Source organism: Aspergillus brunneoviolaceus (genome assembly GCF_003184695.1).
Source record: "Aspergillus brunneoviolaceus CBS 621.78 unplaced genomic scaffold BO95scaffold_28, whole genome shotgun sequence".
Lineage (NCBI taxonomy): Eukaryota > Fungi > Ascomycota > Eurotiomycetes > Eurotiales > Aspergillaceae > Aspergillus > Aspergillus brunneoviolaceus.
Window position 1 is genome coordinate 315,304 of NW_020290758.1, and position 26,956 is coordinate 342,259.

Below are 26,956 nucleotides of genomic sequence, written 5' to 3' on the forward strand. Positions count from 1 at the left end.
CCTCAGTGTCTCTTCTGCAGCCAGGGGACGAAGGGTTCCGAAACACTCGCCCCATTGATCGAACTTTCATGCTGTAGTCAGGTAGAGAGTCCAACACTGCTTCGAACTCAGCTCCTGACCAAAAGGGCTTGTAGTGCCGACTGTCGGCATCCGCAAGTAACATGCAACTCCAGCAAGAACTCGCTGCGCTTTTCGAGAGGAGTATAACACTCAAAATATCAACACCCATTGCCAGCGACCAATCACTATGCTCTGTTCCTGTTCCCCCCGACCCAGAGTTATATAGTATCAGGAAGAACCCGGCCAGCACTATGAACCTGCACCCCACAGCAAGTGACACACTGAGGTATCACAACATTGATCCATCAACACTTTTGCCAAGACAATGGAAGCTCTACGAAGGAGCAATGCCAGAACAACGGTCACGCCTAATCCAGATGTGGCAATTGTCACCGGAGCACCGATACCACAGCGACCAGGGTAAGACCGAGGCTACCTGCATGTCTGATCCCTGGAGCACATCGCATGAGACTCGCACGGTTGATGATCTCGATATGTATGATTTAGACCAGGGCGTTGACCACAGCGTCAGCCAGTATGCCGAGCCATACATGATCAATGGCTATAGGGCTGTCGCTCAGAATGACAAAGAACTCTCCAACAGAAGAGACGGGAGTGCAGCAAGCGAGCCCACGGCAGGATCAACATACAGGCTTGCAAATGATCCTGTTTATCGCTCCCAGGGCCAGAGATGGTGGGAGTATGAGCATTCGGCATCACCCAAGTACTATGATTGAGAATGTGTACCGACGATTGCTCCCTGGGGGTGTGAATCCATCACAGCTACGGATTATTGCTCACAATGTATCGGAAACCCAACCACTGTCACGTCAATATGCCTGTGCACTCCTCTTTAGGGGCTCCAATATTTTCGAATGCGCAGTTGGGAGGCCATGAAAAAATGACAGCGCAGCATAGATATAGAATACCACATAAATCACAGGCCCATAACACAAACTCACTGGGCATGGTGTCTCTATGGTAATGTCATGTTTATATAACCTGAGCTGTGTATTGTTCATACGAAATTGATGCAGACCAGAAGAAGGAAGTTTTATTTTCTGACTAGTGCCATCCCACTGAACGAGTCGGGAAAATGGAGCAGAGGTCTATGCATATGCTAGAGCAAAATTTATATACTGTTTCTCCATCCTGCTGGATCACCCTGATATCTTGACCCAAGGGTTGCCAAATGTCGTTCAACCCTCCGCCCCTTTCCTACTGGCACACAACTTCCTGGCTGCGAGAGTCATGGATAGGGTCATGATCTGAAGGAAGGGAGGAGGAAAAGAAGGAAAGAACTTGACGCAACTACCACCACACAAGGAATGGACGGCACCGGAGAATCAAGTTAGCGAGTGACTCAGCCAATGCCACGTTCTTAGATCGTAGAGATTGCTGCTGGTTGGTATAACGTAAGCCCCATGGTCGTAGCAGGAATGCCGTCAAGAAATTGCATATGTAGCATAAATCGGACCGAGCTCCAGAGAGAAGCGAAGTAGTAGCAAAAATAGAACCGAGAGAGGAAAGAAACGTGTAGATGCCTTCCAGGCCCTGGAAGGGCAGAAGCCGTGGCCGGGAAAAAGGCCACTTCGACATGCCACGCTCGGGCACACTACTCGTCATCGAGTGCTGCCATGGCCTCCGCAAGAGCATCAGCGGAGCGTTTGACCTCGTCAACAGCCTCGGCGGCTCGCTTGATCTTCTGGCATGGTTGGCCAGGCAAGTAGCACCATTTCTGCAACTTGGCTGGAGAAGCCTCTGCCATGGCCTCGGCCAAGGCATCAGCTGAGCGTTTGACTTCTCCGGTTACATCGGCCGCACGCTTCATCATGGCACAAGGCTGGCCAGGGAGATAGCACCACTTTTGCACACTGACAGCTTGCACAGTAGTGGCAGCAAGAGTGGCAAGCATCAAGGATAGGAGCTTCATGGTGGCGGTTGAAAATAGCAGAGGCAAAGAATGGTATTTTGTTGTATATGTTTTTGAATGGACAAATATGACAGATTTGCTTGTTTTCTGGCACCGTAGAGACCATGAAAATATGGAAAGGGAGGCATCTTATATATGGGTGGCTTAAGCATAAAAGCACAACGAAAGGTGCTGCCATGGTCGTTGAATAGGTGTTTCAATAGAATGGGCTTCTATTGATGAAACTGGTGGACCCGCAGAATATGTTGGCGAAGACAAGAATGATAGCCCTATTGCGAGCAAAAAGGAAAAAGAACAGAAAGGAAGCATCAATCATGGATTATCAAAGAAAAGCCAATGGCATGGGCTAGAATGTATCCTGTCTGCTGTCAAGTAAGCAAGAGGTTGGCAGCCTGATATTTTTTGGCGGAAACATGAATCTGGTACTAGAGAGGATTCGTATGGTAATGGCCAGCAGAGACTGTGAGTATAGTGAAGAACTAAGCGTGGCATCGCATATTGCCTTGTGGTTCTCGATATTCCGTTGCTCCAGTCGCTCGATCGGGGCCTGAATAGAGATGAGGTTCAAAGGTGTGTTGAAGAGAACAAGACAATGATTGGCTAATCTTTTCCCAATTCAGCCCTCAATAAGTTAGATTCGATTCAGCGGGAAGAAAAGTTCACATTCAAAGATGCAGTCATTCAGATCCTAGAGAGATGTTGAAGGGTCAGATGTACAATACCACGAACTGCGTCCATCTAGTATCCGGCGCCGGTATACAAACGCGTTGGTCCAAGAAATGATAGAGCATTTATCAGCGCTGCGGGACGAACGACACCGGCTACTTTGGCTACTTTGGCAGTCAGCTCCGAAGTACTATAAAGTAGGAGACGGTCAAAATTACCTACTTGGCACATTCTCGTTGTATTGAGGAGAGATGCTCAATCTGATTACGTAGCCTGTCAATTAGTTCAGGGTTAGCAGCTCCAGCCAGGCACTAGGCAAGAGATAAGATCGGCCCGTGCTGTTGTCAGGGAAAAAGGAAAGGTCATGGTGGATGCCGAGACGATCCGCCCGTTTTTTCCGGCGTCTCGTGCATCTCTCCTCCCTCGCCTCGCTCTTTTCTTGCCGTCCTCCGTCTCTTTCTCCTTCCCGTCCTTTTTGCCAAAACCAGTGCTTTCAGCGCCTCTCCTCTCCTTGCCCTCCTTTCTGCTCACCTCTGCTCCGCCAAGATGTTCTCTCTCCGGACAGCGCAGCCTGCGCAGGTAAGTCAATGAAGAAAGACCATAAATCCTTGCTTTCTTTCTGCATCAGTTGTTCAATTGATTCCTTCGCACCCTTGCCTATTGGGCCGCACATCATTGCCTGCCGACCCAGCTCTTCAAACAAAGACTTTGGGAATAGAGGCTTCAGCCGGCTTTCTACAGATGGATCTTGTTCTTCTTTGACTCTTCTGTTACGTTCTTACCCGTTAACAAGCTCAATAAATCGTCTCTCCCATTCGCCTTGCTACACTCGCCTATTAACGCCTCTATGACAGTCTCTCCTTCGTCGCGCTGCGGTGCCCACCCTTGCCCGCTCCTCTATTTCCGTTAGATGTGTGTCAACTCCTTCCAAGCCATCGTCACGGTTTGCCAACAATTATCTGTGACTAACCTTCCGCCGCAAGCCTTTGCTAGCGTTCAGTCGGACATTTTCAAGCCGACCAAATATGGCGGCAAGTACACCGTCACACTAATTCCAGGTACTTTGACCCCGATCTTTTCCAAGTCATCGCTTCCTATACCTGGCTCCGGCCATCTTATTGCTTCTCTCGTCACGACCCTGTGTCAAATACTGACCTGCAATCAATTATCATTACAGGCGACGGAATTGGCGCTGAAGTTGCCGAGTCGGTGAAAACAATCTTCAAGGCCGACAATGTTCCCATTGAGTGGGAGCAAGTGGATGTTAGTGGTGTGGACACTGGCAATAAGCACTCGGAGGAGCTCTTCAAGGAGTCCATCGCGTCCCTGCGACGGAACAAGCTGGGTCTCAAGGGTATCTTGTTCACCCCCGTTGAGCGCTCCGGTCACCAGTCATTCAACGTTGCTCTTCGTCAGGAGCTCGATATCTTCGCTTCGGTTGTCCTCATCAAGAATATTCCCGGTTACAAGACCCGCCACGAGAACGTTGATCTGTGCATCATCCGTGAGAATACCGAGGGTGAATACTCTGGCCTTGAACACCAGTCCGTTCAAGGTGTGGTGGAGTCATTGAAGATTATCACTCGTGCCAAGTCTGAGCGCATTGCCAAGTTCGCCTTTGGTTTCGCTCTTGCCAATAACAGGAAGAAGGTCACCTGCATCCACAAGGCTAACATCATGAAACTTGCGGATGGTCTATTCCGTAGCACCTTCCACAAGGTTGCTGAGAACTACCCAACTCTGGAGGTCAACGACATGATTGTTGATAACGCCTCCATGCAGGCTGTCTCGCGCCCCCAGCAGTTTGATGTGATGGTCATGCCTAATCTGTACGGTGGTATTCTCTCTAACATTGGTGCTGCCCTCGTTGGTGGTCCTGGTGTGGTTCCTGGCTGCAACATGGGTCGTGACGTCGCTGTGTTTGAGCCCGGATGTCGCCATGTCGGCCTTGATATTAAGGGCAAAGATCAAGCGAACCCCAGCGCTATGATTCTGTCCGGATCTATGCTTCTTCGCCACCTTGGCCTAGATGACCATGCGAACAGGATCTCGAAGGCGGTGTATGACGTGATTGGTGAAGGGTAAATTCGTTTCTCCCAGGGTCATTGCGGACTTTTGACTAACGCTTCGTCCATCAGGAAAACAAGAACCCGTGACATGGGCGGTCAGGCCACCACCCACGAGTTTACCAGAGCTGTTCTCGACAAGATGGAGGCTGCTCTGTAAAGAACTTTCTCTTTGAACTTGCTACTATTATGATGATGAGAGCTTGTATAGGCCTGTTCACTGTTAATCTATTCCTTATCTGGTAGACTATGCTCACTCCTGGTACTGTCGCTATATGTTCTATCATCCACATGTACACCACCATATTGTCCTGCACAATACAAAGTCCTTCGACAAGATCGTAAAGCAAAGCACAGAGGACGAATGTGACGCAAGTAAACAGCGACCCATGAAAGATGACCAGGTGTCTACTAACCTGCATATTTGAACCCTCGACAGCAATCTTCTAATTTTGAGCTATAATCCACTGGCAGAGGAACAAATGCCCAACAAGTATGCGTAAACTCGAGGTCTCGGTGAATTCAAACCGCGCACTTGAAAGGAGCTGGTGAGAAGACCTGGAGGAAGTCCAACAAAGCAAATTCCACTGCATCACATGCAGTGCAAAAGCCAGGCAGATGTTGTTACGCACCGTTTCCGTGCGCCGAGACGGCTTTGATATGAGCTGCTACTTTGACAGACTCGGTGCAACTAGCCGATGTGGTTGGTTATGCCGTTCTTGATGCCACAATTTGCAGAAAAAATCTGTTTGTAACAATAAAAGATTTGATGTCCTTCGCGGAAACCTCAGGAAGGCCACGGAAAATGAGATCAAAATGCAGGGCGCCGTTTTCTGCCGGTGTATTTCGAATTTGCTTTGACCACCTTGCCCTTCCGGGTCATTTGTTCCTTCTTACGCATAATCCAAGCCTTGTCGCCTTTCCGAGAGGGCAGTGCTCGCCCCTTTTCCGTGGCGCTTCTTCTGGCATCAAGGACGTCGACATCGCTCATGCCATTCACAATCCCGGTAATGTCACCCTGCAGCCCGCCGCCACCAACAGTGAGAACGAGGTACAACTTGCTGTTCTTCGTTCCAGGATCGTCTTCTAAAATACCTGCTCCGAAGCCGGCCTTCATCGCGGCTCCACTGATCATGCTTCGCTGAGCATCATTCTTTGGGTAGAATTGACAGACTGCGCGGCCCCCGCGTCGAAGACTAGCATAGAGGCCCTCGAAAAATCTCCGTAAGCGGCCCTCAGCGCTGACATCGCTCGATTCTGCATTGCACAGCCACTGAATTGCACTGATGCTGATCGCTGCATCTAGTGATCCGGCGCGCAATGGAACGCCTTGTCCGAGGTCTGATAGAAAAAGGTCTACGGCCTCATCGTCTTTCTCTAGACTAAGCTGTAGCATGGATGCCGAGACGTCAAGGCCGATGACTTGATGACCGGCCTGCGAGACGATTTGACTTGATAGACCAGACCCACAGCCAGCGTCTAAAATAAGGGACGGGGTCCGTAAATCGAGCAGCTCAAGTGCTCTATGGCTCATCTCTGCTTGCACCTTTTTTACGCGGCTTGAGGTATTATAACGACCAGCTTCGCGATCCCCATAATATAGATCCGGGGGTCTATAATAGTCACTGATGTTAGTATCAGGTAGAGGGAGACAGTGCTGCAGCACATACAGGATGTCTTCAGGGCGCGACATGACGATCACAAGTATATTCTCTGTGGTAGAGCCGGCTGTGAACTGATAGACTGGGGATTGTATCTTGCTGCCGATGGGGAGAAAAGTAGAATCGCTGGAAAAATATTCCCAAGAAGTAGACAAAAATTGGGGGTTGAAGTCAGTTCTCTGTCCGCGGCACAGAAGAAAAAAATTGGAAACTCCCTGGCCGCCTGCGGGCCCGCACCTGCCGCCCGAATTCATGTAGCAAGTGCATGGAACTCCGCAACGACACGCTTGCAGTATATCTATGCCAACCGCTTTCTTCCTCCTTTTCATCTTCTTGACGGAGGTAGCTGATATTGACTTTCTCTATATGACCGCGAGGGCTTTCAAAGTCATTCTATCATCTTTATCCTCAGTCCAGGAGACCAAGCCGCTTGCTGTTGTGATCTGACCAACTGTTCGAATCCTCTCGAGAGAACAAACAGACTCCACGTCTCAGCCTGCGCCCACTGCGGCGCCACCCAACACAGATCATGTGGATTTTCCCGCTTGTAGGGTACTTGGGGGTGATCGTAGGATTCGCTTTCCTCACCCTAGCAATAGGTACGTGCAAAGTACGACAAATGGGAACGATGCTGATGCTGTTCGCCATAAACCCCTTGGTTCCGGAGAGTCAGAAGTTTGGCTCCAGTACTAACTCACTCTAGCTTCGGGGCTATATTACCTGTCAGAGCTCGTGGAGGAACACACCGTCCTTGCCCGTCGGTTACTATCCCGGCTGATATACAGTATAATCCTCGTTCAGATGCTCCTTGTCGTGTTTGATCGGTTTCCTCTCGGCCTCTCAGCCCTTAGTATCGGCTCCCACCTTGTATATGCCAGCAACCTGCGCCGCTTCCCAGTCGTGAGATTATCCGATCCCCTCTTCATCTTGTCGTGTGTTCTCGTGGGTTTGAATCATTGGCTCTGGTTTCGTCACTTCTCACAGCCATTGCCCTCGACGCGAAGCCCAACAAGCTGGCGACACCCATATCAAGTCACCGTTGAGGATATGCCAACTTTCACTGAAGTGGCATCCTACTTTGGACTATGTGTTTGGTCAGTCCCTTTTGCGCTTTTCGTCAGCCTAAGTGCTGGGGAAAACGTTTTGCCTAGCATGGGTTCCGGGTATGTGACAGGGGAGCACGTTCCTGGCTCTGCATTCACTAGCCGCGCTTTGTCGTCAGATAGCAGGTCTAAGAATAAGGGGATGGCGAAAGCATTGGTGGATGGCTTCCGGGATTGGGTGAGTGAGAATGGGGAATTGATGGGATTTTGGAAAGGTGAACGGTCGAAGAGATTCTAGGTCTCTGATACATGTCTTCATGCCCAACATCCACATGCAATATAAATTGCACCTTGAGATATGGCACAAGCCGTTTCATCTAAGTTCATCAAACGATAGAAGTGATCATACAATCTCTTGAATAGAGGCTATCATCCGCCCATCGGCTTTCAATAGAAAGGAGTATGTCTAGATAAGGCTAAAAAAAGGAACGGGCTTGCAGTCTTCAAAAGTGACACGGGGATATATTCTGCTGCAATGAGAGGACATGTCGGACAAGAGAAGGAGAAGCTGAGGAAGGGAAGCTGCGATGCATTCGAAATGTGTAAGCACGACGGACAGAAACCAAAAGATTTTCAATCGTAAAGCTGCGTGGGGTATATGGTCTCTGAACTTTGCTCTGTCGAATCTGAAGAATTGAGCAGATCGGTAAGATGTGCCATCCAAGTCAGTAGCAACAATCCATGAAGCTCTTTGTTGGCTGGCTTCTAGGAAAAATACAAAAAGCCATTCTCATATTATCATTATTATTAAACGTTTCGTTTCCGTGCCTATCAAGTGGTGTCAGGCTGAACATACGGGGCCATTTTGTATATGTTCGACCCCAAAGCTGGCCTTTAGAACAGAGACATGCTAGATTGATACCATGGAGAGAACCGAAAATCCAATGCCAAGCAACCAGCAAATGACAAAGCGGGAAATTCAAGGAAGAGGACGGAGGAAAGGCGTAAGGAGACGAGCCATGTAGCATCACGCATGAGAAAGGTACCGAAGAGTATATAGACAGTGACCAGTCACGGACTGGGTGAGTGGGGTAGAATAGGCAGTGGAAATGGGCAGCATGCAGAGCCTGTCTCGCCGCGAGGCTGATCCCAACGCTCGGTAATTCCAGGTTTCGATTATCAGAATTAGTCATCTTGCACTGGAGGTGAAAAGGTATGATTGTTGATATCCATAAACAGTAGAGAGCTTTCTCTCCTTTTGGACTTGGTAGACCGCGTGTTGTCAATATTCGGCGACAACATCTTGTTAGCGAGAGGTATGATTGACTGGCTCGATTGGGACAGCTCGGACCTAGCATTACTACTGGATACCTCGTAGCTCTGCTGTGTGAAGCTAGACACACATTCTGATTGCATAGAAGCGTCCTGTGTAAAACCCGTTTGCTCCTGGTTCCCTGTCTTACCATGTTTGTGTATAGCAGTATCTGGCAGCATCTGATGGTAAGGGAAACGGGACTCTTCTGGAATGGTGGCATAGTCATCACGAGACTCCAGTGATTCGTCACCAGAAACTGGTGGCTTATTGAAGATCTCTTCATAGTCAGTGAGAAAAGTGGAGAAGACTGGCGCTGGTATATTGAGGGTGGGCGCGAACACAATGCCGACATTTCTGATCGTCATCTTATTGATGTCGGAATTGTTCACGATGATCATCAGGAACTGGGCCAATGCACGTAGCAAGGCAAGGTTCGGCTTGGGTAGTCGGTGGACAAGGGCGTTGAACGCTGCGATCTTCTGTTTCTTCTCTTGAAGTTCTAGATATATATCATGAGCAACGATCTCGAAGCTATAAGTTCCATAAATACTCACCGAGGACTCGCAGGAAATCCAAGTGTAATTCACGGGTCAGAACGGTCGTGGGAAGCTCCCGGAGGTATTGTTTGAAAAGAGATGCAACAGCATGCACATCATGGTACTCATCATCGGCCAGGAAATCCAAGTCGCCCTCATTATTGAAACGTTCCTTTAGGGCTTTCACAACGACATTGGAACCACTTAGACGGAAGATCCCCTCTTCTGACTCTGCACCCTTTGCTTTCAGATACTCTATGCAGCGATAAACCACAGCTGGTAATTCAACATCAAGGCCCTGAGGCGCGCAAAATTCCACGGCCTCGGCCAGGGCCAGACCGAAAACGGGCCTAACAGAGTCTCTTTTCTCGAATGAATTAAGCATTTGAGATGTTGAGCCATCATAGGCTGCCTGAAGCTGTGAGGCTAGATCCATCGATGATCTCGTGCGAAATCCCCATATGCTCCGTTTCTTCTCTTTGACACTTGTTGCGGTCTTGTTGCCCCAGGCCCCTGCGTCTTGTATCACAGCTCCGTTGGTAGGACCAGATATAATTTTCGCCGAGGATTGACCATAATCCTGACTGGCATCTTGACTGTCGGTCGATGACCCTGAAAAGACTAAAGGGGATTTAAGGGCTTGCTTGTCCATGGAGGGTCCAATAACTGGAGGTTCGGCAGGAACAGCATCATCATAACTAAATCCCTGGACAATATCGAGACCTTCCACATCCGAGTTCTCGAGACTCTTATTTTGCTTTTTGTAGCTTGTATTGGCAAACAGCCTAGACTTTGCAGGCGCGTTCACAGCGGACTTCCCCACAGGCGTTTGGGCTTTTAAGGGCGTGCTATAAGTCCCATCTTTGTCCTCGCTTCGTGCGTCAACATACTCCAGGAGCGCGTCAACCCACGTATCCCTTTCTTCATCGCTCTCGGCGCACAAAACGTGACGAACAAGAGCCGTGGAATCTTTCTTCTTCGGCTCAAGTATGAGGAAGGCATGCCGGTACTGATTATCGGTGTCTTCCTCAACGCGAGAAGGAGAATCCGGCTGGTTACTTGAATTTTGAGACTGCTTGCCAATCTGGGCGTTGTAGATCCTAATGGTTCCCAAATGAGGGCCACCTGGCGACTCGAAGTACTTAAGTTCAGGGCCGTGCAGAACAAAGTATCTAGCTTTCCATCCACCAAAATTCTTTCCCCTCTTTGTCAAATAACCCTCTTTGCGGGGTTTGCCGTCCGGGCCTCGTCGAATCTCAATGCCACCTAGATTGTTCCCTTTGAGCAGGCTGGTCTCGTCGTCTCGAGCTTCTATGGCATCGGAAGTAAGGAATTGACATATAATCAATGCTGCCTTCTCATCCATTGGTGTATCGAGAAGTGTTTCAAAATAGGAGTTGAGCGCGGCACGTCTCGCATCGACTTTGGCAGGTGAGTGTCCGCTAAATATTGACCTATCTGGTAACCTGCCTCCCCAGAAGCCCAGCTGCCTTAAGTGTTGATCAAGAAGAGGAAGAGCTGCGATAACCTTTTCAACGCGCCAGAGCTCTTCATTGCCAGACCTAGAAAACACACCCAAAGTAAAGACTGGCTCCTCTTCCAATGGCTTCGGAGCCAGGTAACTGTTTCGGGAGGGCCGCAGGCGTGAGGAAGAGACTTTCACATGAACCAGGGGCAGTGCGTTAGGAGGTAACAAGAGGTCTGGATAGTTTCCTGAGACAAGGCCTTGGTAAACTCCATTGCCTCTCCAAGGAGACTGAGATGCATCCGTCCTAACAGCTCCATCGATTGAGGGTAATTGTTGGCCGAGAGAGTCGACAAGAGCTGAACCATAGACAGCGCTATCATCTGTTGTATAAGGGCCTGCAGCGGATAGAGTTGGGTGGCTGGCAACGCGAGGAGACAGCGCTAATCCAGAGAGTGTGCTCTCCGAAGACTTGGGCAACGAAACAAGAGACGGGGGGATCTCTCTAGGTAAACGCGGCAAAGGGGATCCAAGAGGGCGATCTTCAGGCCTTGGGCTTAATGGTAGCCCAGGACTCTTTGGGATGGCGATTGTAGGGTGACCTTTAAGTAACCTTGAACATGCCACTGGATGGCTCGAGTGACGGGAATCTGCATGATTGACAGGTTGTAATTTTTGTTGATCTGACGGTGGGCTGTGTGCTGTCTTAACCAAGCTTTTATGAGTCGTATCCTTGTCTGCTGCACAAAGCGCCTCACGATTCTGGTCATCTTCGTCTCTCGTCCGTCTCCTGCCGCGGGTTGCCGGGAACTCCTCCACTGCCAAAATGTCCTCATACTCGGAGCCGGAATCGGAGTCTTCTACATTGTAAGAGGGTATATGATCTGCTTGTCCGAGGTTGAGTGGCGCTGGAGGAGGCTTCCGAGATGGTTGAGAAATTCTTCGTGACCTGTCGCTGCTAGGTCTACGATCATGCCCAACCGAGCCAGTGCTTGCAAGGTAGTCTTGGTTGATTGTGGACAACCCTTGACGGAGGTCAGAGGATGATTGATAGCCGTGAGTTACAATCCTTCGATCCGTATGCTGTTCAGGGGGTGCGACCGGCTCGAAAGTAGTTTGCTTGTCAATCGCAAGAACATCGTGCAAGCGACTGTTGCTATGATGACCATCGAGACCTGCATCATCTACTAGGGCTGCCCGATCCTCCCATTGAGCCTCTTTAGATTTTTCTTGGCCGGACTTGGCGGCTCCATCAATCGCCTGCCGTGATGACATAAAATCGCTGGTCGGATTCGGTAGCGGCGGTGGCAGACTTTGTAATTCCTTGACCTTCTTTCTGTATCGCTCCTTTTCCTTCGTAGCGCGTTCAAGATCTTTATTTAGTCCCAATATGAGCGTGCGCTGCTTGTCCACCAGCCTCCAGAGCTGAGAATTTTGTGATGCTGCATGATGCTTTTCTTTCAGAAGGTGTATGATAACAGCTTCAGCCGATCCCGCAGTAGTTATCAAATTTCCAATATCAGCCTGACTCAAAGAATTCGCGTCAAAAGAAGATTTGTTGGTCTGTGAAGCAGATGACAGGGAGGATATCGCAGAGTCGATCGATGAAGTGCGCGGCATTGTACGTTGACCCGGTCGCCTCTCTGACATCGACTGTAAAGAGGTAACTGGCGACATTGAGGGAGGCGTCATCGGAGTATTTGGCTCGGTTGATCCTTGCATCTTGTGCGACTGGTTTTTGTTCGATTGTCCGTTCATGTCCATATCATACTGTTTTGAGTCATCCCCGACCACTCTCGCCGCTGCTTCGGAAAGGTTGAACGCTCTTGAGCCGCTATCGAAGCGAGAAGCCGGAGATGCTGCATGAGCACGGCAGGCAAGATAAGAGGCACTTTCGGACGGGGCGACGTTTCGGAAGGATCAAGCCAACCTTGAGAGATGACGGGTAATGAGCAGCGAACGGTTCCAGAGCACTCGTCTGAATGCTTGATACCGGTAGGAAATCGCGAAATAAGGATTGGAGCAGCCTCGGAGTGAAAGTTCCGTGGACCGATATCTGAGTTTGGTTCTAGATAGTCGCGGAGACAATTTCGGTCTTTTGATGATGATTGAAAGTAGGGGAAAGGGGATGGAACGGACTGCAATTAGTGGGTGTTGTGACTGTTGTCACAGCCTTGCCGCCGGCATTGGTTCTTGGGTGGGGAAGGAAAGACCAGGAGAGGAAATAGGGGGAGGGACCTGAATAAGCACGAAGGCAGTCAACTTAGGTTTTCAAGGTTACGTTGCTAGTCGAAATTGCCCTTCATCATATAACGGTTCAGACTCGACTAACCATAAGTACCCACATAGTACTACGTACATAGTCTTCGGGCCAAGTACAGTATGTACCTATTTAGTCAGGACCTGTGGATGTTGAGAAAGGAAAATAATCGTGTCCAATGGGCGCTATAAGCATGATTGGACCCGGGCTAGACCTCCCGCTGGGTCAATCCACAGGTACCTAGGCCCGGGTGCCCGTCTACTTGGGCCTTGGCTGCTCTTATCGTAGAACTAGCAAACTAGTCTTGTCTTTTGAATACCTTATGTTCGTACACGGAGCTTATCCTCCGCTTTCGAATCTATCCTGTAGGTCATAAAGGAGCACTCGGTTGATGACTTACTGGGCGCTTTGTGTACTTGTACAAAACCATAGAGTATGGTGGTTGCAGAGGAGAGAAAGAGAGGGGGAGAGGGAGAGAGATTTCTATTCTCGAGAGATTGAGTGAGTTTTTAGTTTGAGATCTGTGTTGGTAATGACCCCTTCCAAGAGGTTCGAACAGAAATTGCAACGTTGAAAGAACGCCCCATGTATGAAACCTTTGATCTAGATTGAACGCCTTTGTAGCAGTATCCCACTGCACCAATGATAACGCCAACTAACCCTTGCAAAATACAGTCTCAGGCTATATTTCCTGCCATGCCCATGAAGATGGCCTGGGCGGCTAGCTGAAGTGACCAGAAGCCTACTTTCTTGAAACGACGCTTCCGAGCTTGTTCATCCACAACATCTCGAGCAAAAGCATCGTAGACCTGATTGATATTAGCATAGTATTTTGATCCGCTGTGATGTGAACTTACTGCCGCCGAAAGGTCGTCCATCAAGCCGCTATCAAACGTCGTCCAACTGCCATCGAAATCACCGACCCGCTTGACAAGGCGACAATTTACAGGAATGAACGTTCGCCTTGAATTGATGTATGCAACAATGGGGCGGATTAGTGCATTGTTGATGTACGACAAATCCCGTGTGAACAGGGGGACCACTGCCCTAACATTGTTCAAGTGGAGACGTAGATCAGTAACCAGGAAACGCTTATCATGCTCAGAGGCGATATCGCTAGGTAAGGACTTGGACAATGCCGGGTCGTGGTGATTGTTCGAAGTGACGGTGGCCTCTAGCCGATCATAGAAGTCGGCCATAACCTTAGCAAGGCTTTCGTCGTTTTCGGCCGGAAACATGATATCGGCAACGATATCGACTGTACCCTCGTGTATCCAGGAGAAAGGTCCCTGGACACCACGGTTTAAATGGTCAATGTTGAGCCCGTCCACACGTATCCTGCTATGCTTTTTCCACGAGCTTGATTTGCCGTCCTCAGTGACACTGTCAAGCTGTGCACCGGCAAAGCCGTGTGTTTGACGAGGATGGATTGTAAAGAGTGAATTGTCAAATGATCCAGACATCATGTTGGCCGACATAAAGTCATATAGGAGCCACTGCTTTCTCAGTTGAGGCAAGTCGCAAGAGAAGATACTAACAGGGAAGGGCCTGAAACCGTCCGGCTGATAGACTGTCACCAACACGTCGCTCATTCTGAATGAGTCAATCTCAAAGTCCCCGGGGTGGTGTTCATGCCGGTACGATTTGGGGTCCAGGTCATCATCCGACCAATGAACATAACGGCGGTCAATGACTCCTCTGATGCCTCTTACCTCAACATCGCGAAGCAGCCCCTTGCCGTTTATCCATTTGGTGAACGATAGGGTAACATTGACGGTTTCGATTGACACGTCGAATTGCGTATAATTCGTATCTTCCTCGTCCGACGGAGTTCGCTGATCGGGAAGCTCATGACTGGGTTCTCCTCCGAGAGCTGCAGCTGCGGCTACGGCCGCAGCGGTCTTCGACGATCCTTTGGTGACATTTCCTGTCCCCTGGCCTGGTCGCCTTGAGACGAAAACGTTCTTGAACGTGATCACGCCATCTCTCCATTTAGGAACAATAGCAGATTCAAACACAACCTTCACCCCAGATGACTTGGTTAGATAGTTACCTATCCACCCTGCTAATGTTTCTGTGCATATTTAGTGATGAAAAGATAACGGCAAAGGTACTGAGTGACAGACCTTGAGCAAAAACCGTGTTGATTGCGATAATAAGCAACGAAAAAAAAGTTGTTGTGCCCAATACAACCCAGACTACATGCCCTAGAAGCACCCAAGAGAAAAGAGCTGTGATCTCATCCAAGTTGAAAGGCCGAACGCTTCGTATTGAAAACCACTTAAACCGCACCTTAAGTCTGGACCAAAAGCCATTTGCCGCAGCCAGCAATTCTTCCTTTGAGGGTCGATGCAAATGAGGCATGTGCGGCAAGCGGTTGATTAAATGGCGATTAGCATATAGCTTTTGGTGTGGATCATTCGAAGGTTGCATGTAGTCGCGGCCTTGCGTGACCTCATGTTTGTCGCCTCTTTCGCCTCTGGGCATAGGTTGATTTATGCGAGTAGCACGACTAGGTTCACAGTCATCTTTCCGGGGCTTCGTCTGATGGCTCTCATCATTGTGTGTATGTAGTCTGCACTTTGACGCATTCTGAAAGGATATCAAAAATGATTTGCGGTCAAGGTGATGTGAGAATCTCTTTGGAGATTTAGTACATGTTGTACGAGTCTCCACTGCAGTTGAGCTTGGCGAAACTCCGAGCACAAGACAACCCCCCCAAGCAAAGCGTCTCGTAGCCCTGTTGGAGATCTGGTAGGGGTGATATGGTTTCTTTGCGGACGGGCATTGAGAGAAAAGCCTCGAAGAGAGACTGCCTGGATTCAGCGGTGTGCGACTGGCTTGCGATCCATGCCCGAGAAGCGGGTTTAGGATGGCGTACAGCCTGCGTGTGAAATAGCCAGACATTATCTACTTCCTCACATAATGGAAAATGAATGTTTTGCTAGAGGCGCAAGCCAGCAATCAGTAAGTGAATTGATAAATCCGAGGCGGAATGAATATGCACCAGTTCGCAAAGGCAGGAATTTGCCCATTGGGTCTTTGATACTGTCTCCGGAGACACTAGTAACATTGAGGAAATACAAGAGTATTGCGGGTCACGTGCATTTGCATATTCTGCTTATGTTATGCCATTTTCCAGCAGTCCGATAGGCGAGATTTTGTAATATGAATAGATGTGCATTAAGTCATACTGATCGATACTGCCAAGACTCGTATGGCTCTGAGTTCCTGTTTCCCCGAATTTTCTTCAGTCACATCACACATCACTAATTTGGTTTATTCGACTCGCTCTCACTTCACCGGGTTAAACCAAATCACAATGCCTGCACCCACAGCTATCAGGCAACCTGCCGCTGCCTCAGCGGCGTCAGTCGCACCTGCGGCAGGTCAGTCATTATCTTGCCGACCAATGTCGCTTTACAATGCTAACAGCTTTTCCAGACCTAGATGAGGAGATCTTGATCGATGCCCAGCCCTCAGCTGATGGGGCCGCACCGGCGTTTAACTTTGCATCTGATCCAGCCCACGACGCTGATGTACATATTGATGAAGAGGGCCGGCCTGTTTTTACCCCGGCGAAAGACGTCCACCGCGTGCACCGAGTCGAAACCCGAAAAGTCCCCGTTCCACCGCATAGAATGACTCCACTGAAAGCTAGCTGGCCACGAGTCTACACTCCGCTTGTTGAACATCTCAAATTGCAAGTGAGGATGAACATTAAGAATCGAGCAGTCGAACTTCGTACATCTCGATTTACGACTGATACAGAGGCCCTGCAAAAAGGTGAAGATTTCGTCAAGGCCTTCACGCTAGGGTTTGATGTCGATGATGCTATTGCACTGTTGAGATTAGACGATTTATACATCCGCTCTTTTGAGATCCGCGATATCAAAACTCTCAATGGAGAGCACCTCAGCCGTGCAATTGGACGCTGCGCTGGCAAAGATGGCCGAACCAAATTTGCAATAGAGAATGCCACCCGTACAAGAATCGTCATTGCAGACCAAAAAATCCACTTGCTAGGCGGCATCAAGAACGTCGAAGCTGCTCAGCAGGCCATTGTCAACCTGATCATGGGTAGCCCACCAGTAAGTACTCACATCCTTTCAGCACACAGCACCTGCTTACTTGTAAACAGGGAAAAGTGTATGGCAACCTTCGTAAAGTGGCTTCACGTATGAAGGAGCGCTTCTGATCACCTATACATGACTCTCCTTTGTTTTTATTCCATCTTGTTCTGTCCTATGACATGGTTTTGGCGTTGTGGAAAAGGTGATATCTGATTCAATAAATTCAATGAGACGATGACACAGCCTTAACTTGAAAATAGCCTTTATTCAGTAATAATTCCAATACTCAGGATGCCGTCCACTTTTGCTATCCTTCGTAAGTCATATTGGAACCAGAAGACACGCTTCTATTTAGTCCTTCTTCAGAGGATAGTAGATCTCCTCTATACCTCCGCTAGTGATGACCATCATCTGTAGACCATCACCAACTTCAATGTGCCTCTCAACGGCACTTGTGAATGCATCCCGTACGAGCTGCTCAACTGTATCTCTTGACAGTGGGTCTGCTTTCTTGGGCTCCAGAGCATGGCCTTCGCCACTGCCAGGGATGTATTGATTTTTGAAATTGACCTGGTTGTCCAAGAATGGCATGATCAAGCTCGCTGCAGACCCAGCTGCTCTGCATTGTTCTCTCTCGTACGACCCTACTGGATCGTAGCTGTACAATGCACCTCTGCCATCCTCATCCAAGCCTGCTAGAATAGCATGCACGTAGTAGGGAAAGAACCGTTTCTGATAAAGTATCGTCGAGAGGCGCTGAGCACAAGCTCCGACAGACATTGACTTCCCATGCTGATACTTGTACATCTTTACCACAGCGTCTAGTCTTTCTTTGAGTGCTTGGCCATCCGCGGCGAAGCCCACGACCGACAGAAGAATGTGAGCACCCTCGCCAGTTTCATCATCACCTCCAATTTTGAAAACTTTCGGAACGTATCGAGAGTTGATGTTGTAGCCTGCAACGGAGCGAGTGTCACCAGCAAGGATAGCGAAGTCGGAGCCAGTGATGCCCAAGGTCGAACCGCCGTTGTCAGTGTACCTAGCTCTGTGTTAATTTTCGGTGATCGTAAGTCTATAGAAGAGGGCCTTACGGGTAGAATGAATGCTCTTTGGTCGGAACACCTGTTGACTGAGTGAAGGAATATCCGATGGCTTCACCGTGAGGTTGACTGAGCAAAGTCGCCATTGCTCGTAAGGAACAAAAAGTTGTTGAGAGGACGGAAGATAAAGGGGAGTTGAAGGTAATGCTATGCAAATTAGAAAGATTATATGTATTCTTGTAGCACTTTCAATTACCGTCACGGCAAGCGGTCGATTCGGAAAGAAGGTTGGATGATGAAGGAATAGCTGAGCTTGGGCTGCTGACGCGATTGAGCTGCCTTGTGCTTATCTAAGAATTGTATCGTCCGTTCACCCTCCGTCATTATCTAATCTCATGATAACGCCCTACACAGGCAGTCCATCTCTACCAGCCTGTATGTTTAATTGTGTTTTTACATGATTGCTCTAGTAGCTCAGAGCTACAGGCCCTTAAAAGAGTGTTACATGCGAAGAGATGTTGGGGCTTGCGGCCTATGGGAGCAGCAGTGAAGATGAAGCTGACCCCAATCCAATTTCCACCAAGACTAAGGTAAAAAGAAAAAGCATCTTCCGTATGCGAATATTCACTGATGTACCTGGCTAGCAAGGAAAAAAGGAATGTCTTGCTCGGACCCCACAGGCAACTCAAAATCCAGGTGATTATGCGAACTTCTCCGTCATTCTAGGACTCTTTATGGTCTAATAAAATATGCTTGAAGCAGTACCTGAGAAAGAAACAATATTAGAGCGTGTTTCCATGCCAGATTCTGACAGACCTATCTTCGGTCCATCGCATGAGAGCCCTTACGATGCACAAAAATTCGCACCGAATCACTATATGACACTGTCGGCATCTCGTACTATAATTCATGATTTAACACTTCCCCCTGTCCCGAATTTAGACATCCCTCCATCACCTCCAAGCTCGCCTGACCGCTCCGCAGATGCAAAGTTTGCCCATTTCTTGTCTTTGAAGAAACAGGGTGTCCACTTTAACGAAAAGCTTTCGGGTTCTGCGTCCTTGAGAAATCCCAGTTTGTTGAAAGCGATGATGAACCATGCAGGAATTGATAATCAGGAACAATATCAGGCTTCACTTCCATTAGCAATATGGAATGCGCCAGGCTTACCAAGTTGGGGGTTCACGGAAGTAATCAGACAGGCACAACGAGACATCCAGGGCACGATGGACGAGAGGAGGTCAGTACGACGACGAGAGGAGATTCCCTTTGTGGCTGCCACATATTCCTTACCATAAGAACATCCACTTTTTCAAAAGTCCTAAGGATGAAGACTCGCAATGTGCATAAAGCTGTAAAGTTGCAGCATTTGGCATAGAAAACAATGGAAAGATGGGATTACACGGGTATTCTAGTGGCCATGCCAAAATTTGACCCCGTAGGTATCTGTGCATTTGAGTTTTCAAAGAGACAGGATCGAGATTTCGAACGATGGCCTACCCGAGGGTCGCAAATCAGTGCCATATGATTCACTGCTAGATGGCGATACTAAGTACTGAGAAGGATTCAACCATGAGGTCAATCAATATAACGATCCCTCAGGTAGGCTATGATACTTCATTGGGATATCTTCTGCGGCATTTCATACGGTTTCTGCAGAAATCATGCTGGCACTTACAGTGGCTGGTAGAGCAGGGCATGTAAAACAAATTCGCGCGCGGGCTGCATCACATCCATCTGCTCCAAGATAAAGCCGCGGTCTCCGGCGTGGGCGAGGCTGCGCAGGAGCGACAACCGGTAGATACTGTACAGCAAGCGGCTGAGATCGATCCAGTCCGAGATACTTTGGGCATAGGATGAAGCGCCTTACAAAATGAACAAGACAGCGAGGTCCGCCCAAGCATCATAAAGTAGCTAGGCTAAAACCTGGAGCCCAGTATAAATTAGCAAGACCATGAGCCAGGTGCCGGCGCTCATCAGTAGTACAACCTATAATACCCGTATGCTGTTGACCCTGGATTACGTAGCTAGGTACTGTACGGAGTACTTCATAGGTACAGCCTGCCGTAATCCGGATCAAGAAGGCGGTGTGGTAGTAGATTGGGATTACGCCAAGGTAGCAACGCAACGACGCGGCCAAACCTACACTGGCCTATCTTATCCTCTGTTCAACTGCCTCAATTCTACCTCCAACACCCTTCACCAGCAGCATCAATTTTCATCCGACTACTTTCACCTTCAATCCTTTATTCTTCTATAACTCATTGTACTCATCATGAATCATTTCCCCGAAGCTTGGGGCAGGGTAAGAGCACTTTCAGTTTCCGCTGCCTCTATCAAGCTAACCATATCCAGCCCCGGGACGACGTGTATGGCCCTTACAACCCTTCATACCTGCAGACTACCGGCCCCAAAACCCACACCCAGTCACCAGCAGTCACTGGGTCTTCAATACTGGGAATCAAATTCAACGGAGGATGTGTTCTCGCTAGTGATAACCTAGGTATAGTTTCAAACACCGCTGAAAGTGATAGAGTTGCTTGCCTAACATATTCTTCTTTGAATATAGCTTCATACGGATCTCTCGCTCGATTTACCGACGTCAAACGACTCCGCAAATTTGGTGACACTGCTGTCGTTGGCTTTAGTGGGGATATTTCCGACATGCAGTACCTTGATCGTCTATTGGATTCCATTGACATCAGAGAAAACTATTCGGCCCACGGCAACACACTCAACGCCAAAAACCTCCACACCTACTTGTCTAAGGTCCTTTACAAGCGGCGATCTGAGTTCAATCCCCTTTGGAATCACATTTTAGTTGCCGGCTTCGATGATGACAAGAAGCCGTTCCTCAGCTCTGCAGATCTGTTGGGAACCACATTCTCCGCACCACATCTGGCAACTGGCTTTGGCGCCCACCTGGCTCTCCCAATCCTTCGCCGGCTATTTCCTGAGGAGAGACCTATCGAGGAGATCACTAAGGATGAGGCAGTCGCGGCGCTCCGTGAGTGCCTTAAGGTTCTCTGGTACCGCGACGCACGAAGCCTTGACAAGTACACCATAGCAGTCATCACACCTCAGGGGATTGAGTTTCAGGAGGATCAGAAGGTCGAGGCTCAGAGCTGGGCATTCGCTGAAACCATCAAAGGTTACGGTGCTCAGGTCAATTAGCTCACTTGTTGATTTATGATGCATGAACTCACTTCCAGAGCTTACTGCATTTGCTCTCACCTGTGTAACAGGACCTTAGGAGCCTGAGATAGATCAAGTAATGTGAGAAGAAAGTGCCTCGTTGCGATTCTCTATAACATGCCGTTAAACGCCTCAGGCATTGTGGGCGGCCTTTATGACACTACTTTTACCTTGGTCCAGCAGGTGCTGACCTCAGGTGCGAGAGAGACCTTCATCAAATCGCCATCCTTTGGCCTTAATGCTCTCATGCCAACACCTGAGGCCCTATGTGTGGCATGTAGTCTTAGAGGAGGCTGGAATGGAATATTGTCACCCGGAATGGCGAAAGATGTAACAAATTTATAGATGAGGACTGGAAATTTGAGTAATGGCGAATCCAATCAACTCGCGTGTTTCTCATAGTTAAGGCCCAGGCAGCGAGCAGTACCGATTCCCTCCAGCGCCTAGAAGCACTCCCACTTCAGCAATCTGGTTCGTAACATAAGCCTGCTGGTATGTCACCCTGAGTGACACGTTCTTATGTGGCCTTTGCAACATCGTTAAAGCCGGCGGCATGAGATCATTGCCTTATCACGTGCTCCCTCAAATCTTTAAGGAAGAAATGAAGGGGCTGTTTAGCTAAGGATAGTAGCGCTCGGACTCTACCAAGATCTTGCCTGGTACTCAGTATGATACGAGACTAAGTACTCTAGGACTTACAGAGAATGTAGCCATCGGCATAAGATTGTTTATTAGGTAAACACAGAAGTCTAGCAAGTATGGAGATTGCTTCCCTATCCGCATGTATAGGTATCCGTGTATATGAGAATATATATGCAAATCATAGTGCGGGGAAGGTTGCGGAGGGTAACTAAGCGTTCTCGGTTGAGAAAAGGGCGGAGGACAGTCAGAATACGATAAGGTAAGCTAACCCCAGCTTCCTGATCATGGATCCGTGTCTGCATTACCAAGATAGATCCTTCACCTTTAACATTGCTCCGCACTGTGTGACTTTCCCACTCACACAATTCTGCGCAGAAGATCGCTGCACAGACTCAATGGCACGATTGTCAGGTCTTCAGCGGGAGGTTCTATCTCTTTATCGGAAATGTTTGAGAGAAATCCGAAAGAAGCCTGTTGTAAGTCAAAATAGACTTTGAAGCAACAACGGTAATGGAAGAAGTGTCTGATATGGTCGATGCCCTCTCGGTACTAGGAAACCCGACAGAATTTCAAAATATACGCCAGGTGCATTGAGATCAAACCGCTCACTATACACTACTGATTATTCAATAGAACCGAGTTTCAGAAGCACATGAAAATCAGCAAAAAAGACTTCAATGCGATTGAATATCTGCTACGCAAAGGGCACCGACAGGTCGAGATGTATTCTTCACCGGGCATACGCAACATCCGCTAATCCATGCGGTGATGCTTCAATTCGGTGCAAGCGAAACGCTTATCTTGACCAACTTGTCAGCTCAAAGGCGCTTTACAGGGCAGTTGGCCAGCAAGTGGGTGACTCAATTACGTCATCCAGGCTGATTAACTACCTAAAGTCAAGTTGCCGCCAGCCGCCTCCCGAAGCTTATGGAATCGTCCAGAGGAACCGAGTAGGAACGGATATGAGCTTTATCAACACTCTAGATAGTGCCAGAATACTCGTGCCAGTTCTCGGTTTGGCACTTAGCTGCTGGATAACACGATGGTAGATGAAGTATATAGCTAGCACAATGGCAAGGAGTCTTTCTGATAACCATTCAATCTTTACAGAATCCGCAACAACAGTGAAGTCTTCTAGCTTCACTCATCCGTCATTTTTTTTGAAGTCAAATAGTCAATAATTCTGCGAAGAATTGGCTCTACCACCCATACTCAAATGCACCATGGCTTACTTTCCTCATTTTACCAATGATATCTCTCCTCTATTCCGGCTTCTAGATGACTACGACTGTCATCGCTCTAGCCGCGCGAAGATAACACCGACAAAGAAACCCATAACGCTAAAATCCGATGTCTTCGAAACACACGATGCTTTTCATCTATCTGCAGAAGTACCTGGCGTTGAATCCAACGATATTCAAGTCGAGTTCTTGGACTCAAATACACTAGTGATAAAAGGTCATGTCAGGAGGCATAACGGGCAGACATTCGAGGAAGGACAAGATCAGACCCCCGTTGCCAAGTCTTATCACCAGCCAACCGTGGAGGATGAGAGTGAAGCGGATGACGCTACGACGTCCCAATCCTTGAAGAACTCATCGAAGCAACAACTACTGACGCCAAAAAAGACCGAGTCTACCTGCAAATATTGGGTATCTGAGCGGTTGACCGGCGAATTCCACCGCGTCTTTACATTTCCAGCGAGGGTGCAACAAGATTTGGTCAAAGCCAATCTCAGAAATGGTATCTTGTCACTTTCAATACCGAAAGAACCTGCTCCGAAGGTGAAGAAAATCCGCATCGAATAGACCATCGAGCTTGGACGTTCCAATTCTGGACCATGGTGTCTTCCAGGGGTCGATATGCGCGGAAATCCTTCGGGCACCTCGCGCGGATGTGTGAGCCTTGACATGATTGCATAGTAGGGAGTCTGGTTCTGTACTTCTTTGGGCATGTTTATGTCGGATCTGCTTGAGGGTTTTTGTTGTTTTCTATAAGCTATAGGGTACTTGTACAATGAGCAATAATCAAGCTTCTTGCAACTTATGATTTGATCTTTTTTTCCCTTCTCTCGTACGCGTAGGACATCAGTGCAGAAAAAGCCCAAAGGGCCGTTGAGTCACACAATCAGGTAATTGTCCTCATAGGATGAGGACGAGCGCCATGATGATGTATGGAAAGTGGTAACCTGATTTTCCGCACCAAGGACCATCAAGTAAACTTATACATTTGACAAGAATGCATAGAATGAAAACGTGTAAACGATATGAGAAAAAAGAATGGCCGATCAGAAGAATGTAGAACTGTTCCCTGACTATTTTGACAGTCTTCCAGATCTGACAGTCATTGAAACAGATAAGCTGTACATGTGTGCAAGAAAGACACGTGGTATAGGGTTGCTAGCATAGCCAAAGCAAAGCTCAACTCAGTTGAAGGATGATGGTATCATAGCAAAGACGGGTAACACAAAAATCAAGACAAAATGTGATGTTTGGTAGCATAACAAAGAGAAGGCGGAGCAGGAATTATAAAATAAGAGGTATAGAGATCGAAGAGAAATGTCCATTCAAGAAACATGGATGACATTGGGTTGATCAGGGACTGCAGTATCAAGGAATGGTGAGTGGAAATCAACAACCTAAAAGGCCGTGGACGTTATAAATGCCTCGTCAGCCGGCGCCCCTGATGCTCAATGGTTCGACTTCGGGTCCGACCCCGCGGAAAGTCCGGGATCATAGCCCTCATGCTCTCTCCACATGGCTTCAACGTCTCTTGAGAAATTGGCAGATGATATGTGCTAGTGGTCGCTTTGGAAAGCCAAGAATCGCTAAGTGTGCTGCTTCTGCTACTGCTGCTGGCGCCACTCAGAGTCCCACAATCACTCGTTGCGCCAACTTGAGAAGTTGATGTCGAGCTGCCTTCAGACAAGGATGGGCATGGCCCACTATTGTAATGTAAATTGCTGCCCGCGATTCCAGCAGGCAGGCGCAACGCGAAGTAAGAGTCAATGCTCGGATGAGACATGGTCCCCTTCCGATTGAGTGGAAGAGAGTCACGAATGTTGTCATTGCTCATCCCAGGATCAAGAAAAAAGTTCCTGTGCCCAGTCCGCTGAGGTATATTATCAGATGACCGTGGTATATTCGTCTTCAATCGCTGCGCTGAGTAAGTACTATCGAAGTTAGAAGAGACGCCTTCATAGCTCCGCAGCTGGCCACAGTATTGTGGATATGACACTAAACGATCAGGATCACACGAGACTGCAAGTGATGTGCTCCTGGCACGCCTATAATGACGTCGTTGTTGTAAGTCGTGACACATAGAAGACACAAAAGCTGGCTGGTCAGAAACCTCAAGTTCGCGGCGACTGCTAGAAGCTTGGAGACTCAATTGTCGATGTATTCGAAGCTGCTTTTCTGTAGCTGGCAGATCTGTAGATCGTAAAGATTGAACGTTTCTCGCCCTATTACTAGACGTAGGACTGAACGATGGAGTAGCAGGCGCCACAAGCACTTGAGAAGGCGACGACCTTGAAGCTTGATTATTCAGACAGAAATGGAAATGTCCGCTATCAGCCATATGATGCGAATAGAGAGACCCTCTGCGCTTACTCAACCTTGAGTAACCCTGCTTTGACAAAGCATCTTTTCTATCACTTGGGGGCGCAGAGCCGCCTTGAGCGTTCGTTACTGAGATACACGGTCTCAATAAGTCTGGAACAGTGGGCGATTTCTCAATAGAAAATGGACTTGTCGGAACATCCTCGTTCTCTGCATAATCGGCACTATTGGGGATCTGTAAGGAGCACGTAGCTGAACTACGCCTGGCAAGTCTCTGCAGATGGGCCTGGGCGGTCGCCAACTCACCCCCAGCAACCTGTAAACAGGGTTCGAAAACAGTCATATTGTTCGGACTGATGTCGGTTCGATGAGGCAACAAGTCAGGTTGCTCATTATTATTCGAAGAAACCTGAGTCTTAATGCGTCGCAAGTCTGGGCGCCCAAGCTTGATGGACTCCTCTTCAGATGCACATCCTGGGTGCAGGCTCGGTGACGGACCTTCGGGGTATTTAACCCTAGTTCGGTCACTGGGGCATGGGGATGTGGAGCCATTCACGACGCGTAATGAGCCTAGTTTCAGTGCTCCTAGATGTGTGTACTCGAGTTCATTCGGTGTAGGAGGGCGTAATTGCCCCGATGGAATACCAGGTCTGGTCGTGCTCTCTTCATTGTGAGTTGCGAATTGTTCGTGCGCCTGACATGACACATTTGAGTTGTTGGTTAGATGGCCATTCCCCTGGTCAAGCATTAGAGGCTGTCTTCGAGCCGGGTCTCTGGTCGATCGTCGTGTCGCAACCCCAGGCCGCGTCAATAGAGACCGTCGGCGGATCAGAGAGAAGCCTTGACTGTCGACCATGAAGTGCGTGTTGGAAGACTTCGCTTCTTCGATAGTACTGCGGCTAATAGCACTGTGCGTTCTTTGAGGTGGCGAAGTGGTCGAATAGGATCGTTTGGGGTGCCGGTCAATTGGTGATTGCGGAGAGGCTCGAAAGTCGGCGGACCGAACGCTACCTTGTCCGGAGGGCTGGAGAGATGCTCGTCTATCCACAGCAGAGGGCTCCACAGTAGCGACAGTGGGCGAGCGCAAATCCATGCCCTGTGGCTCTCTGGCTATAGCCTGGCATTTTCGGGGTGCATTGACGGAAGGCCACGGCGTTCTGGGATGAGAAGTCACAGAAGGAAGAGAATGTGATCTTCGTCCGCTCGAAGCCGGATTATGCGTGTTGATGGGTATGGATGCCCCTGTCCAGGGATTTTGCCATGCAGCTGCGGGATGCAAGCACGCAGACGAACTACCAACAGAAGACTGATGTTGATGAGATACGGAGGTGACCGATTCCACGCTTGCTTGTTTCGGAGGTGGTTTTGACAAGCGTCTCGAGCGGCGGGAGCGCTTGTCCTTACTCTGGTGGTGGACTGACACTGACAAAAAGCTTCCCAT

At 48.7% G+C, this 26,956-nt stretch overlaps 14 protein-coding genes across 14 annotated transcripts; 8 read left to right on the forward strand and 6 right to left on the reverse strand.

The window, feature by feature from the left end:
- Positions 1 to 134: 134 nt before the first annotated feature.
- On the forward strand, positions 135 to 797 carry BO95DRAFT_361382 (uncharacterized protein; the record flags this gene model as incomplete). Its single annotated transcript, XM_025582517.1, has 1 exon — positions 135 to 797. A coding segment is annotated over one exon (663 nt), but the record flags the coding sequence as incomplete, so codon positions are not given.
- An 878-nt stretch (positions 798 to 1,675) lies between these two features.
- Positions 1,676 to 1,993, reverse strand: BO95DRAFT_463021 (mating alpha-pheromone PpgA; the record flags this gene model as incomplete). Its single annotated transcript, XM_025588955.1, has 1 exon — positions 1,676 to 1,993. The coding sequence occupies one exon, from the start codon at positions 1,991 to 1,993 to the stop codon at positions 1,676 to 1,678; it is 318 nt and encodes a 105-aa protein (XP_025442954.1).
- A 1,212-nt stretch (positions 1,994 to 3,205) lies between these two features.
- Positions 3,206 to 4,885, forward strand: BO95DRAFT_452616 (isocitrate dehydrogenase (NAD(+)) IDH1; the record flags this gene model as incomplete). The annotated part of the gene is made up of 5 exons (XM_025588160.1): positions 3,206 to 3,238; positions 3,514 to 3,571; positions 3,643 to 3,717; positions 3,837 to 4,740; positions 4,798 to 4,885. 5 exons carry the CDS (start codon positions 3,206 to 3,208, stop codon positions 4,883 to 4,885), a joined length of 1,158 nt encoding a protein of 385 aa, XP_025442955.1.
- A 651-nt stretch (positions 4,886 to 5,536) lies between these two features.
- Positions 5,537 to 6,418, reverse strand: BO95DRAFT_361365 (18S rRNA methyltransferase BUD23; the record flags this gene model as incomplete). The annotated part of the gene is made up of 2 exons (XM_025582515.1): positions 5,537 to 6,338; positions 6,396 to 6,418. 2 exons carry the CDS (start codon positions 6,416 to 6,418, stop codon positions 5,537 to 5,539), a joined length of 825 nt encoding a protein of 274 aa, XP_025442956.1.
- A 250-nt stretch (positions 6,419 to 6,668) lies between these two features.
- On the forward strand, positions 6,669 to 7,833 carry BO95DRAFT_412172 (uncharacterized protein). The gene is made up of 2 exons (XM_025584234.1): positions 6,669 to 6,985; positions 7,090 to 7,833. Exons 1-2 carry the CDS (start codon positions 6,916 to 6,918, stop codon positions 7,725 to 7,727), a joined length of 708 nt encoding a protein of 235 aa, XP_025442957.1. The 5' UTR covers positions 6,669 to 6,915; the 3' UTR covers positions 7,728 to 7,833.
- Positions 7,834 to 8,614: 781 nt separating this feature from the next.
- On the reverse strand, positions 8,615 to 12,422 carry BO95DRAFT_361289 (GTPase-activating protein BEM3; the record flags this gene model as incomplete). Its single annotated transcript, XM_025582512.1, has 2 exons — positions 8,615 to 9,243; positions 9,299 to 12,422. The coding sequence occupies 2 exons, from the start codon at positions 12,420 to 12,422 to the stop codon at positions 8,615 to 8,617; spliced, it is 3,753 nt and encodes a 1,250-aa protein (XP_025442958.1).
- Positions 12,423 to 13,682: 1,260 nt separating this feature from the next.
- On the reverse strand, positions 13,683 to 15,438 carry BO95DRAFT_361386 (mitochondrial distribution and morphology protein; the record flags this gene model as incomplete). Its single annotated transcript, XM_025582518.1, has 3 exons — positions 13,683 to 13,814; positions 13,863 to 15,079; positions 15,132 to 15,438. The coding sequence occupies 3 exons, from the start codon at positions 15,436 to 15,438 to the stop codon at positions 13,683 to 13,685; spliced, it is 1,656 nt and encodes a 551-aa protein (XP_025442959.1).
- An 835-nt stretch (positions 15,439 to 16,273) lies between these two features.
- On the forward strand, positions 16,274 to 17,368 carry BO95DRAFT_442146 (pre-rRNA-processing protein PNO1). The gene is made up of 3 exons (XM_025586356.1): positions 16,274 to 16,394; positions 16,450 to 17,096; positions 17,147 to 17,368. The coding sequence occupies exons 1-3, from the start codon at positions 16,328 to 16,330 to the stop codon at positions 17,201 to 17,203; spliced, it is 771 nt and encodes a 256-aa protein (XP_025442960.1). The 5' UTR covers positions 16,274 to 16,327; the 3' UTR covers positions 17,204 to 17,368.
- prs3 (proteasome core particle subunit beta 6) lies at positions 17,019 to 18,264 on the reverse strand (the record flags this gene model as incomplete). The annotated part of the gene is made up of 2 exons (XM_025583537.1): positions 17,019 to 18,117; positions 18,170 to 18,264. 2 exons carry the CDS (start codon positions 18,262 to 18,264, stop codon positions 17,430 to 17,432), a joined length of 783 nt encoding a protein of 260 aa, XP_025442961.1. The 3' UTR covers positions 17,019 to 17,429.
- Positions 18,265 to 18,620: 356 nt separating this feature from the next.
- BO95DRAFT_412189 (HCNGP domain-containing protein) lies at positions 18,621 to 19,538 on the forward strand. Its single transcript, XM_025584235.1, has 3 exons — positions 18,621 to 18,708; positions 18,763 to 18,814; positions 18,881 to 19,538. The coding sequence occupies exons 1-3, from the start codon at positions 18,634 to 18,636 to the stop codon at positions 19,414 to 19,416; spliced, it is 663 nt and encodes a 220-aa protein (XP_025442962.1). The 5' UTR covers positions 18,621 to 18,633; the 3' UTR covers positions 19,417 to 19,538.
- An 855-nt stretch (positions 19,539 to 20,393) lies between these two features.
- Positions 20,394 to 21,742, forward strand: pre4 (proteasome core particle subunit beta 7; the record flags this gene model as incomplete). Its single annotated transcript, XM_025583538.1, has 3 exons — positions 20,394 to 20,423; positions 20,474 to 20,621; positions 20,688 to 21,742. The coding sequence occupies 3 exons, from the start codon at positions 20,394 to 20,396 to the stop codon at positions 21,290 to 21,292; spliced, it is 783 nt and encodes a 260-aa protein (XP_025442963.1). The 3' UTR covers positions 21,293 to 21,742.
- Positions 21,743 to 22,350: 608 nt separating this feature from the next.
- Positions 22,351 to 22,712, forward strand: BO95DRAFT_361420 (succinate dehydrogenase assembly factor 1; the record flags this gene model as incomplete). Its single annotated transcript, XM_025582521.1, has 3 exons — positions 22,351 to 22,431; positions 22,509 to 22,540; positions 22,589 to 22,712. The coding sequence occupies 3 exons, from the start codon at positions 22,351 to 22,353 to the stop codon at positions 22,710 to 22,712; spliced, it is 237 nt and encodes a 78-aa protein (XP_025442964.1).
- Positions 22,713 to 22,913: 201 nt separating this feature from the next.
- On the forward strand, positions 22,914 to 24,222 carry BO95DRAFT_107848 (Hsp20/alpha crystallin family protein). Its single transcript, XM_025580352.1, has 3 exons — positions 22,914 to 23,000; positions 23,066 to 23,827; positions 23,898 to 24,222. The coding sequence occupies exon 2, from the start codon at positions 23,179 to 23,181 to the stop codon at positions 23,761 to 23,763; it is 585 nt and encodes a 194-aa protein (XP_025442965.1). The 5' UTR covers positions 22,914 to 23,000; positions 23,066 to 23,178; the 3' UTR covers positions 23,764 to 23,827; positions 23,898 to 24,222.
- Positions 24,223 to 24,610: 388 nt separating this feature from the next.
- BO95DRAFT_431251 (uncharacterized protein) lies at positions 24,611 to 26,956 on the reverse strand (the record flags this gene model as incomplete). Its single annotated transcript, XM_025584999.1, has 1 exon — positions 24,611 to 26,956. The coding sequence occupies one exon, from the start codon at positions 26,954 to 26,956 to the stop codon at positions 24,611 to 24,613; it is 2,346 nt and encodes a 781-aa protein (XP_025442966.1).

What these genes read in the sequence shown, in the direction of transcription:
- BO95DRAFT_412172 (XM_025584234.1), top strand. Translation starts at nt 6,916, where the DNA reads ATGTGGATTTTCCCGCTTGTAGGGTACTTGGGGGTGATCGTAGGATTC. An exon ending in TTTCCTCACCCTAGCAATAG is followed by an intron (nt 6,986 to 7,089) that starts GTACGTGCAAAG and finishes AACTCACTCTAG; the next exon opens with CTTCGGGGCTATATTACCTG.
- BO95DRAFT_442146 (XM_025586356.1), top strand. Translation starts at nt 16,328, where the DNA reads ATGCCTGCACCCACAGCTATCAGGCAACCTGCCGCTGCCTCAGCGGCG. An exon ending in GTCAGTCGCACCTGCGGCAG is followed by an intron (nt 16,395 to 16,449) that starts GTCAGTCATTAT and finishes CAGCTTTTCCAG; the next exon opens with ACCTAGATGAGGAGATCTTG. An exon ending in TGATCATGGGTAGCCCACCA is followed by an intron (nt 17,097 to 17,146) that starts GTAAGTACTCAC and finishes ACTTGTAAACAG; the next exon opens with GGAAAAGTGTATGGCAACCT.
- BO95DRAFT_412189 (XM_025584235.1), top strand. Translation starts at nt 18,634, where the DNA reads ATGTTGGGGCTTGCGGCCTATGGGAGCAGCAGTGAAGATGAAGCTGAC. An exon ending in CAATTTCCACCAAGACTAAG is followed by an intron (nt 18,709 to 18,762) that starts GTAAAAAGAAAA and finishes GTACCTGGCTAG; the next exon opens with CAAGGAAAAAAGGAATGTCT. An exon ending in ACAGGCAACTCAAAATCCAG is followed by an intron (nt 18,815 to 18,880) that starts GTGATTATGCGA and finishes TGCTTGAAGCAG; the next exon opens with TACCTGAGAAAGAAACAATA.
- BO95DRAFT_107848 (XM_025580352.1), top strand. Translation starts at nt 23,179, where the DNA reads ATGGCTTACTTTCCTCATTTTACCAATGATATCTCTCCTCTATTCCGG.